This window comes from Physella acuta, unplaced genomic scaffold (assembly GCF_028476545.2).
Source record: "Physella acuta isolate Inbredline_101_S28 unplaced genomic scaffold, ASM2847654v3 ptg000013l, whole genome shotgun sequence".
Classification (NCBI taxonomy): Eukaryota; Metazoa; Mollusca; class Gastropoda; family Physidae; genus Physella; species Physella acuta.
In genome coordinates, this window is record NW_026731533.1 from 406,413 (window position 1) to 419,643 (window position 13,231).

The following is a 13,231-nucleotide window of genomic DNA, read 5'->3' on the forward strand; positions in this document are numbered from 1 at the left end:
TACACTGTCGGCCATCAGCCTGAAAGTTTTACAGTAAAATCGACTTTCACAATCGACACCTGAGTGGGTACATATTAATTCGTCTTCACTGTTGGCACAATCTTTAATTCCATCGCACACGTATGTATAGGGTAGTCGGTCGTTGGAGTCTGCTGTAGTTAGGTGATGTTTGCAGGCGAAGTAGCTCTTGTTTTCGGAGGGGATGTAGCTACGAACGTAATTTTTTAAGGATCTGATACCAAAATTAAATTACAAAATAAACTGTAAGAAAACGAAACAGTAAAATTGCATGATACTAATTGAAATGTCACTAATTTAAGTGTTTCATATAGATAATAGTAGAAGATATTTTGTAAGGATTGTGTTTTGTCTTTGTGGTGTATTTTGTTTAGACTATACCATGTCTTTGTGGTGTATTTTGTTTAGACTATACTTTGTCTTTGTGATATCTTCTCGTGATGTCTTTGGGATATTTTGTCAAGTATGAGACAGTATGTGCTAGGATGACGTTTTACAGTTACAATATATATATATATATATATATATATATATATATATATATGTATATATATATATATATATATATATATATATATATATATATATATATATATATATATATATATATATATATATATATATATATATATATACATGTATATATATATATATATATATATATATATATATATATATATATATATATATATATATATATATGACATTCAAAATATACTCACTTTAAATACATTTGGTAAAAATAATCGGTGGAGAAATGGTAGACGCCATCATACAAGGTCCCGCTTAAATCAACCTCACATAGGATAACATTTGTATTAGCCTCCTGTCTGGGAACCTGTACCCAAGACACTTCATATTCCTCCCCCACCCCCAGCCTCTGGAGCTGCAGCCCCAGGCAGTCCTGTGTGCTGTTTACCTCAGGCCCGCGGCTGTTGAAGCTGTAGGGCTGTTTGTTATACCACGTAAACTGCGTGAGACCATTCTCACATATCCCGACATGAACAAACAAACTGGTGTAATTTGTAAAATAACGGTTCAAATTCTCAGACAACGACTGTTTATACAGTTGAAATTTCACGTTTGTTGATATTTCCAATAATTTAGAGTGCAGACTGTAACAGTGCTCAAAAGCGGTGTCATGACTTTCAAGTTTTCCTGACATTTCTATCTTGTAGCAAGAAATCAGTTCGTCTTTCAGACTTACAACCACACCCCACCCCCGCGCACACCTCTGGCATAAGCGCATAGATAATGAATTGCTGTTTGAGAAATCATCTGTTACATAAAATGATGTTCCGGTCTGGTCCATTATCTCCACTAAGGTTATGATATACAGGAGAAAATATTCCCCGTAAGAAGGAAGAAATGTTTCATGTGGAATCTTAGCCCTGGTGAGAAATATCACAATGTTTGTTTTGTTAAGAGAAACATTTTTATTTGCCTGAAAGAATTTGATTGAGTAGTTTCCCATAGCGTATACGTCTTTTACATACGTATCATTCCGCAACGGAAGCTGGTCAATTTTTAAAAGTAGTTCGAATCCAGAGTTGTAATCATTAAAGTCAATTAAGTTCACGATGTCCCCGTCTAGTTGATGAGTGACTAGAGCCGTTTTGGTCTTTAGGGTGGTGTTGTGTAGTGAAGGCTGGAAGATTTGAACAAAGTTTTTGATCCGTTCTTTGTCGACCTGTGTGCGAACGTCCGTGTGGATCAACATGCGGATGTCGCGAGTTGGACAATCTTGAAGGGGGAATTTCGCGCCTGTCAGAACTTCTGGAAAATAGTTTTAGAAAAAAATCTTCTGAGAGAGTTTGAGATAATTTAGTATTTTGTTTGGGGAAGTTTTGTATGATACAAATTGCTTCTGGTGCTCTTTGTCTTGAGGTATTTTGTCGTGAAATATATTGTTTAGATATATACTTCGTCCTGGTATATTTTGTCCAGAGATATTTTGTGTAGAGATATATTTTGTCCTGTGATATATATATATATATATATATATATATATATATATATATATATATATATATATATATATATATATATATATATATATATATATGGTTCCATGACAAATGATCTCAGGACAAATGATCTCAGACAAAATATCTCAGACAAAATATCTCACGGACAAATGATCTCAGGTCAAAAGATACCAGGACAAAATATATTAGGACAAATGATACCATGGACAAATGATCTCAGACAAAATATCTCAGACAAAATATCTCACACCAAAATGTTGAAAATATGTAGAATGATTTTAGTTGATTTGAACTTTTTTTATTGACTGACAATATGGTTTTGTTTACTTTTTTTACGCATAATAATTTTAAATAAAATGAATTAATCAAACTTAACAAACCATCAAAAGATTTATTAAAATTAATCTTTGTAATCGTATTTGATTTGAACAAATAAAAATTAAAACAAACTTACTCCCTTAGCCTAAAAGGTAAGATAAATGTTAATGTATAAAACAAATAAAGTAACGGTAGTTACACAACATTACTGTTCAAAACACGCGAAATATTTTTCAAAAATGTGAATGGTCTTCAGGTTTGTAACTTAAAATTGTTTTTATTACATCATAAACCCAAACATAACGTGTACGTTTCTTTGCTGACGGTACATCGCTATGATCACACCTCTCTAATACTATGTGATCATCTATTGTGTGAGCTCTTGCTCGACATGTTCTAACTTCACATTTCCAAATATATTTACCCTGCTGCTCCACTTCTTTTATAAACATAAATTCACCAGAAACCTTATGTCCGAAAATTTTTCTGCTAGGTAACTAATGAGGCCATAGCTGAGTAATCACCACTAATACTGCTTTGTTTGCATGCACACTACGAGAAACTTAGCTTCGCGATGACCGCTGCTTGTTTAAATAAGCATTTGTCACCTGATCACTAAGGTGTGACCGACGCATAGCTGTTGACTTTAGATGTTAGTTGTATTGTCATGGAGGGCGGATGTCTTTCCCTTAAGGCATGTCTCTGCCGTCAAAGCGGGCGGCCACCTTGATACGAAGGTGTGTCTTTATTGTTATTTAATTCCCTTTGATCTAGTTTCGTCCACCTGACATGGTTGGATTGTCTCATGTTTGGCAAGCCCACCTATGCTATCTATCGAAAAATTTCTTTAATCTTCGCATACTATATTAGTAATCCTAATTTTAAAATGTTTAGTGGAATATGACACATTTTTACGGCAAAAACGTCTTACAATTATCATATAGGCATATAAACAATATTAAACAGAGTAAACAAGACCATATGACAGTCAATAAAAAATAATGTTCAGTAAACTAAAATCACCCTGTACACTATTAAAATTTAGGTGTGAGATATTTTGTCTGAGATATTTTGTCTGAGATCATTTGTCCATGGTATCATTTGTCTTGATATATTTTGTCCTGGTATCTTTTGTCCGTGAGATCATTTGTCCTTGAGATCATTTGTCCTTGAGATCATTTGTCCTTGAGATCATTTGTCCTGAGATCATTTGTCCGTGAGATATTTTGTCTGAGATATTTTGTCTGAGATCATTTGTCCTGAGATCATTTGTCCTGTCACCATATATATATATATATATATATATATATATATATATATATATATATATATATATATATATATATATATATATTGTGTTGTTTATGTATTCTGCCATGGAACCAGCAATCTGTACATAAAATATTTACTTTTGAATTTCCTTAGACAGTTATATTTTTACATTCATTGAACTGATTTGTGATAGATTTCGATTACCACCAATTAGAAAATGGAACGTATTTAAATTAAAGAAACATGAAATTAGTTTTTAAAAAAACAGTGGAGGGAGGGCTAGATGTCTTCCTAATCCCATGTGAGAATCATTGAAATCTGTGCTGGAAGTATAATACTACCTTAAGAGAGAAACATTATCGATACATAAAGCAAGATATTTACTTTAATAGCGTTTGTATAAAAGACATTGTGAATGTGTGTGTATTGTCTGTTGAATACAAATATATTGAGACTGGATAGATCCACCGTGCCCTGTTTAAATAAAGCGCACATTCTGATAGAGAATTTGTAAAAAATAAAAGACAAGTTTTTACAATTGATCTGTTAAAGCTACAGACACATTTTCCAGCGGAATCCAATTTAAATCGTCTCAAATGTAACGCGGTATTTTATGAATATAGCTTACTAGTATAACTATTTTATAACTTTACAAAATGTTACAGGTTAACAATTTTGTATTCTGAATTTAGAAAATGTGACAACTCAAAATGTGACTGTGCGATTATTTGTCGCAGAGAATTATGTTTTAAATAAAAATTCACAACGAAATAATGTCTTTGTTCGTATCATTGATTGCTTTTTCATTAACTATATCAACAAACAATTATTATAAATAATTTTTATAATTTTTACAATGCATTATTGTCACAACCAAATTGCTACACTTAACATAAATATGATATTACATTATTTTCATTAAAACAACGTAAAATTTTATGTGGTTTTTGAAACATCCCATTAGAAGATTTCAAATATTTAAACCACCCATCACAAGTTTACGAGAAACCACAATTGACAAAAATTAATGTAATCTTACATTTTATAGTTTTAATATTAGCAATAAGAATGTCAGTTAATTAGATAACTTTTATCAACACATTATGTTTAAATTAATTTGTGCTCCGCAATTATTTTGTTTAATCACCGTCAACTCGCTAACTATAAACTAATTAATCTTCAATTAATGAATAGGGACGGTCGAGTGGTAGAGCTCTCGATGGGTAACCCGAAAAAATGAAGTTGGGATCTGGGCCTCGTGTCTGTTATTGCCTAAACACTGTTTGTTTTTCTTTAAGTTGTGTGTTTTATGTTGTTTTTATCCTATTTGTAATGTGTTTATTGTTATCTTTTATCTTATGTGTTTTGTGTTTAATGTTATCTTTTAACTTATGTTATTTGTTTAATGTTATATTTTATCATATCTGATGCTATTTAAGTCCCACTAAAGCCCTTTTGATCGTAGCTGGGTAAAGATAGTTCTTGCCTTACTCGAACATCTCTTTGATATCAGCAGTAGTTCCATCATGTTGGAAGATAGATCTAGTACTGCATAGAACCTCGTGAATTGTAGTTAACTGAATTCACAGCACATCCTAACATCCTTACTGTCTCCTGCTTCTGTTTCTGGCTATGGAAGTAGAAAGTGATCTGCATTGATGAGCAATAGCTAGAAAATAAAGAGTTACAAGGTGTTCGATTGAATAATGCTTGGTTTTTAAGTTTTCTATTTAGTGTAATCTTTATCCTATTTCTCTTCTGTTTATTCAACTTTATTGCTGTCAAATATCATATTTGTTTTCTATTTTATGCTATCTGATATCATATTTGTTTCTATTTTATGCTGTCTAATATATTTGTTTTCTATTTTATGCTGTCTAATATCATATTTGTTTTGTATTTTATGTTGTCAAATATCATATTTGTTTTCTATTTTATGTTGTCTAATATCATATTTGTTTTCAATTTAATTTTGTCTAATATCATATTTGTTTTCTATTTTATGTTGTCTAATATCATATTTGTTTTCTATCTTATGTTGTCTAATATCATATTTGTTATATATTTTTTGCTATTAATATCCTATTTGTGAGCGCCACAGTAAAGACTTTACAAGACCAGAAATTTTTAATTCCCTTGTAATTGTTACAGTTATTAACCTTTTATAAAAACTTAAATGAATAAACATCCTTTCTTTCTTCTGATAATTTATCTGTATGGGAGATCTACATATGAGGTATCGCACATATGTTAAATGGGCCTATAACATAACGGTAAACATTTTACTAATGCATATTACTATGTTTTTATATACCATCCCATCTTTACATTGTGTTTAAAAGAAAATGTGTGCATTCAGTTTTGTAAATTTACTCATCAAATAATTCTTCTTCTTCTTCTTTCTAAATTGTATAATATTAAAAGGGCATTTTCTCCAACACGATTAGGTATTACGTGTCAACATATTATGCATTATGCTAGCTCCGACTTAGCCTGCTTTTCTTTCTTTCTTTTCCATAGTCTTTAATTAAAACGTCATTCTTCCAGGAACAATCTGAAAGGCAGCCGTATTTTCTAGTGTGTACTCCAAGATTGGTTACAAACAAATAATGAACAGAACAATTGGTATGTTTTATTTCCTTTTAATTCACGAAATTCTGACAATTTTAGTTAGTGTTGAACCATACACCAAATTTAGGCAGACGGCCATTGGATGACCCTATCACGTGGTGTGGGTCCACAAGAGGATTTGAACTTCTCGTTGCCTTTCATCATGTAAGGGAGGAGTCTGCAGAGGAAGTATGACGTCACAGGTTAAATAATGATGTACACTGAGTGGACGTTTGACATTAAACTAAGCTCAGTTTGATTTCTTGATCTGAATGTAATACGTCAACTTATGGGATGGCGTGGCCTAGCGGTAGAGCGTTATACTGCTAACCGGAAATACTCGAGTTCAATTCCGGGTTCAAGTAAAGGCAGCTGGGCATATTGCTGACCACATTATTCCTTCATATTCCGAAGTAAGAAACATACGAACTCTACCTCATCTGCCCAAGGTATCTTTAGGTCTAGAGGAATCTTAACATTCTTTACGTCAGCTAAAATTGTGCTAACAATAAATCGAATGTTAGGAATTGTGCACATACTTTACATCTGAAAAATATATCATACTACCATAAACCTAACATGCTATGTAACACTTGTATGATTCACAAAAAACTCTCCATTAGTCATGAAGTATTTAAGTATTTTATAATATATGATTTTAATGAAATTGTATCTGCATACGTTGATCAGAACCCATTATAAAGCAGCCATATATTACACTAGGGTCAATGATTTCATAACATAATTCTAAATCTTGCACAAACAAGAATAAAGAAAATAAAAGGCAATATGTTATTGCGCCATACCACTCCAATTCCCATTTAACACTACTAGAATGTAACATTTCCCTACACTTTTGTTAACATTAACTTAAATTTATATTATAAAATGCTAACATAGCTTAAACCACTATGACTGTGTCGATATTCTTGAACAAGTTAAGTATTTAAAAAGTTCCCGACAGCGCCCATGATTCTGGCAGCTACTTACGGTTTCCTGATTTTGTTCAGCTCGAAAGGAACAGGGTGGACGCCCTCCTTAGCTCCAGGGTGGGCCACAATGCCGACTGAGTAGTGGCAGTTGGAGTATCCAAAGTATTTGGGGTTATTCTGCGCAGAGAAAGGCATTGTTTTCATTGCATTAGAGACGCATTTGAGAAAATTAAAATTTATAAAACAAAAGCGACTTCTAACTTATGTCTCTGGGATAAATTGTCTGAAATAATTTATCATGAGTTCTTTTATCTTGGAACTGGTGTAACAATTGCTAAAGTGTGATAAGTCAATGAATGGTGTTATGGCTTTAAATATCATCAATTTTATATGTTCTTATTGATGATTGTAGGCTACCTATCCCAACGTGGGAGCTATGCCACATCATCTAGGATACCTATACCAACGTGGGAGCTATTTATCTAGGCTACCTATCCCAACTTGACAACTATGCCACATCATCTAGGCTACCTATCCCAAAGTGGGAGCTATTTATCTAGGCTACCTATCCCAACTTGACAACTATGCCACATCATCTAGGCTACCTATCCCAACTTGACAACTATGCCACATCATCTGGGCTACCTATCCCAACTTGACAACTATGCCATATCATCTAGGCTACCTATCCCAACTTGACAGCTATGCCACATCATCTAGATTACATATCCCAACATGACAACTATGCCACATCATATAGGCTACCTATCCCAACTTGACAACTATGCCATATCATCTAGGCTACCTATCCCAACTTGACAGCTATGCCACATCATCTAGATTACATATCCCAACATGACAACTATGCCACATCATATAGGCTACCTATCCCAACTTGACAGCTATGCCGTATCATCTTACCGCCTCAAGGCTCTGGGAACAGTCGGGGAAGAGGCCGATGAACTCGTTTTTGGAAACCTCGTAGTAAATGCCATCACAGTTCCTGCCGCTGTCGCTCAGGTCCTCCTTCTTGAGGTTAAGGATTACGTTTGTATCCAAGACTCCATTTCTGAAACAATTGGATGATGTTAGAGAGTACGTTTGTATCCAAAACTCCATTTCTGAAAAAATTGGATCAACACTGAATCACCATTCGCAGTTATGTAGTCTGTAATGAATAAATAAATAAATAAATGGCTCCATAGTGAGATGGACGATTGGATGACCTCCCTTGGGAAATCAAGGTCCAAAGCTTGGGCCTTAGGTTGATAAGCCCACCCCTTCCCCCTCTCTCCATACAGTTGATAGACACAAGGAAGATGTCTCAACTATGTAACATGATCAGTCGTGTAATGTGGTCAGAAATAATTTTACATCAAAATCAACTTTATTGCTAAGGGAGTAGCTCTCTATATAATTCTCTTCTTGTGGACAATGCGAGACACCACGTAAACGCACGCTGTTACTCCCCCGCTCTCCAGGCATATAGCTACCACCCACCGTGGAGCCGGGTCGAATTAGTAACGACTATTATTAGCGGCAGATAATTTAGTTTTTAAAAGATTTGAAACTAAAGAGAAATAAGAAGTTCTGCTTGATATTTTCATTGTCGTCGAATTCACTAATAATGAAGTACTGAAAAGTAGAAAATAAAAAGGGTCAGCTAATATATATTATTCATTTTAGTGGTAAGTTTACAAATACATGGTCATTGTTATATCCAATGGTCCTAAGTCACTATAAGATTAAACAAGCGATTAGCGAAAACTTACTAAGAAAATGAATGATGATATACATGACAAAAATACAAGACACATGTTCACTGACTTCTGTAGTTTGACATCAACGGTGATGTTGTAAGGTGTCACAATGAGGTTGCCATCTTGGTTTTCGATGACGGTCGTGATGTAACGGCGAATAGAGACTTTGTTGATGAACTCTTCCATATAGAAGGCGGGGATCTGTGGCAGACATGGGGGGGGAGGCATGAATTGGCGAGAATTGTGGTTAAAAATCTGGCAACACACACATGCCATCAGTAAAAACAACGATTGGTTGTTAGTATTTAAATGATGTAAGTGATGGATTATTTAAAACGAACACAAACGCCGGTTAGGACGATACGGGCTACTGAAAGCTATGTCAGTGTTTAACATAAGATCACAGAAGCCAATGAATATCTGTTGGATTCAGAGGCGTAGCGAGGGGGGGGGGGCTGGGGGTGCGGACCGCACCGGGTGACACCATTTAGGGGGGTGACACCAAGGCAAAAAATAGTAAAATATATAGCATAAAAACTTGAGGGAGGGGGGGGGGGGCAAATCAAAAGTTCGAGGGGGGTGCAAATCGAAATTTTGGTGGGGGGGGTGCAAATCGAAAATTTGAAAGTTTGTCCCCGGGAAGGGTCGCTACGCCTCTGGGGGGGTGACACCATTAAGTGCCGCACCGGGTGACAACCGACCTCGCTACGCCACTGGTTGGATTATACCTAAGACATGTTCAGAGAGTATAGTGAAAAAGGGGAAAGGGGGGGGGAAGAGATGCATGCGTCTAAAACTTATAGGGGCGGTCAGCTAGATGCCATTTTTATAGGAAAATAAATAACGTATGCTCTGGAATGCATAAAATTTAACATAAATAAACAGAAGAAGATAGTTATTATTACACAGCTGATATAAATAAATATGCAACACATCACTCACCTCGCCTAGAACATACATCACTCACCTCGCCTAGATCATACATCACTCACCTCGCCTAGATCATACATCACTCACCTCGCCTTGATAACAAATCACTCACCTCGCCTAGATCATACATCACTCACCTCGCCTTGATAACAAATCACTCACCTCGCCTAGATCATACATCACTCACCTCGCCTAGATCATACATCACTCACCTCGCCTTGATAACAAATCACTCACCTCGCCTAGATCATACATCACTCACCTCGCCTAGATCATACATCACTCACCTCGCCTAGATCATACATCACTCACCTCGACAAGATCATACATCACTCACCTCGCCTAGATCATACATCACTCACCTCGCCTTGATAACAAATCACTCACCTCGCCTTGATAACAAATCACTCACCTCGCCTTGATAACAAATCACTCACCTCGCCTAGATCATACATCACTCACCTCGCCTTGATAACAAATCACTCACCTCGCCTAGAACATACATCACTCACCTCGCCTAGATCATACATCACTCACCTCGCCTTGATAACAAATCACTCACCTCGCCTAGATCACACATCACTCACCTCGCCTAGATCATACATCACTCACCTCGCCTTGATAACAAATCACTCACCTCGCCTAGAACATACATCACTCACCTCGCCTTGATAACAAATCACTCACCTCGCCTAGATCATACATCACTCACCTCGCCTAGATCATACATCACTCACCTCGCCTAGATCATACATCACTCACCTCGCCTAGATCATACATCACTCACCTCGCCTAGATCATTCATCACTCACCTCGCCTAGATAACAAATCACTCACCTCGCCTAGATCATACATCACTCACCTCGCCTAGAACATACATCACTCACCTCGCCTTGATAACAAATCACTCACCTCGCCTAGATCATACATCACTCACCTCGCCTAGATCATACATCACTCACCTCGCCTAGATCATACATCACTCACCTCGCCTAGATCATACATCACTCACCTCGCCTAGATCATACATCACTCACCTCGCCTAGATAACAAATCGCTCACCTCGCCTAGATCATACATCACTCACCTCGCCTAGAACATACATCACTCACCTCGCCTTGATAACAAATCACTCACCTCGCCTAGATCATACATCACTCACCTCGCCTAGATCATACATCACTCACCTCGCCTAGATCATACATCACTCACCTCGCCTAGATCATACATCACTCACCAGACCTAGATCATACATCACTCACCTCGCCTAGATCATACATCACTCACCAGACCTAGATCATACATCACTCACCTCGCCTAGATCATACATCACTCACCTCGCCTAGATCATACATCACTCACCTCGCCTAGATCATACATCACTCACCTCGCCTACATCAAACATCACTCACTTCGCCTGGATAACAAATCACTCACCTCGCCTAGATCACACATCACTCACCTCGCCTAGAACTGGAACATACACGGGGATGGCGTAGCTCTCAGCAAGGGGGTGGGGGTTGGGGACGTTCTTCTTCTTGTCCTGGGCCACCTGCTTCTCCCCCGACTGGTACCCGCTCACGATGTGCAGGAACCGGAGCAGCTTGTCTGAGGGCACCGCTGGAATCGTCAGGTGGTTTTAATTAGTCGTGGTCAGTACATCGTTTGATTTGTACAGATTTTGTTTAATTAATCGTGGTCAATACATCGTTTGATGTGTACAGATTTTGTTTAATTAATCGTGGTCAATACATCGTTTGATTTGTACAGATTTTGTTTAATTAATCGTGGTCAATACATCGTTTGATTTGTACAGATTTTGTTTAATCAGTGGTGGTCAGTACATCGTTTGATGTGTACAGATTTTGTTTAATTTGTGGTGGTCAATACATCGTTTGATTTGTACAGATTTTGTTTAATCAGTGGTGGTCAGTAGATAGTTTGATGTGTACAGATTTTGTTTAATCAGTGGTGGTCAGTAGATAGTTTGATGTGTACATATTTTGTTTAATCAGTGGTGGTCAGTAGATAGTTTGATGTGTACAGATTTTGTTTAATCAGTGGTGGTCAATAGATCGTTTGAATTGTAAAGACTTTGTTTAAATAATATATTCGCAAACTTGAACATTCGTCTAATGTAGTGGTTTTTAACCTTTTGGCGGTACCGAATCCTATCAGTTTCAAATGCGCACTCACCGAACCCTTCATAATCGTTCTATTGTCCGCTCTGACCAAACCCAGGTCAAGAACTCAGAGCTTAATTACAAAGCTGGGACGGCGTAGTCACACCACTGCTAACCCGAACGTCTCGAGTTCGGATCCTGAGCTTGAGTGTGTACGACGAATATGAGTCAACCCAGCTCTATTGGGTACCTGACTTTTGTTGAGGAAAGTAAAGGAGGCTGGGTATAGTGCTGACCCCATTATCGGCTGCCTATCATAAACTGAATGTCCGATATTCTGCCTGCGCTGTGAGCTCAATCAAACACTCTACTGCCAGCTATTGCTAACTCTCAAGCTGTTTGATCCATCATGCTTGCAGTAGAGCCCAGTATACCATCATGCTTGCAGTAGAGCCCAGTATACCGTCATGCTTGCAGTAGAGCCCAGTACACCATCATGCTTGCAGTAGAGCCCAGTACACCATCATGCTTGCAGTAGAGCCCAATATACCGTCATGCTTGCAGTAGAGCCCAGTATACCATCATGCTTGCAGTAGAGCCCAGTATACCATCATGCTTGCAGTACAGCCCAGTCTACCGTCATGCTTGCAGTAGAGCCCAGTATACCATCATGCTTGCAGTCTGAGACGATGGCCCTAGCTTCTGTCCTCAGTTACAGTAAGAACCAACTCGCCCGCGGGGTAGGGGACTGTCCCGCTTACAAGGGCAACTCCAAAAAAAATTATCATAAAAATTACTTACCCGTGGGGGAGGGGCCTGTTTGTCCCCTTACAACGACCACTCCTAGAGCCAAGCACATGAAAACGAATGTAGAAGACGCCATCTTGGTTACTCTCCAGAATCACTTGATTCATCGTGGCTTTTCTCCCAGTATTTATACACGGCTTAAAGAAAGTAATTAGTGGTGTTATTGAGTAAGCAAACGATCCGCTGTTAATTACCTAAACTTTATTTAACCGGACAGTTAATTAGCATAATTTATCGGTTAAGTTTAGACAATATAGAAAACAAAATAGCACATTAGATGTGTGTTCGACACATGATAAGACACGAATACATCCATAGTGCTACTGTGTGTATGTAATTATTTCCCGCCTTTTTGCATGTAGCTGGACCTTGTGGTTGGATGGTAGAGCCTGCGATTGCTAACCCAAAGTCTCGAGTTCAAATCCAGGTCTTGTATCCGTAGAAAGTCCGTGGGTCCATTCAGCACTAATGGG

General features: G+C 37.2%; 1 protein-coding gene across 1 annotated transcript; it reads right to left on the reverse strand.

Moving 5' to 3' along the window:
* Nucleotides 1–6,222: 6,222 nt before the first annotated feature.
* On the reverse strand, nt 6,223–12,893 carry LOC131935867 (uncharacterized). The gene is made up of 6 exons (XM_059292589.1): nt 12,753–12,893; nt 11,291–11,448; nt 8,966–9,099; nt 8,060–8,207; nt 7,197–7,315; nt 6,223–6,384 (listed from the first exon to the last, which is right to left on the reverse strand). The coding sequence occupies exons 1-6, from the start codon at nt 12,832–12,834 to the stop codon at nt 6,291–6,293; spliced, it is 735 nt and encodes a 244-aa protein (XP_059148572.1). The 5' UTR covers nt 12,835–12,893; the 3' UTR covers nt 6,223–6,290.
* Between the last annotated feature and the right edge of the window lie 338 nt (nt 12,894–13,231).

Excerpts from the sequence above, each read along its gene's own strand:
- LOC131935867 (XM_059292589.1), bottom strand. The coding sequence starts at position 12,834 with ATGGCGTCTTCTACATTCGTTTTCATGTGCTTGGCTCTAGGAGTGGTC. Across the intron at positions 11,449-12,752 it reads AACAGGCCCCTCCCCCACGG|CGGTGCCCTCAGACAAGCTG; the intron begins GTAAGTAATTTT and ends TGACGATTCCAG. Across the intron at positions 6,385-7,196 it reads CTGAACAAAATCAGGAAACC|ACTCCTCCCTTACATGATGA; the intron begins GTAAGTAGCTGC and ends CTTCCTCTGCAG.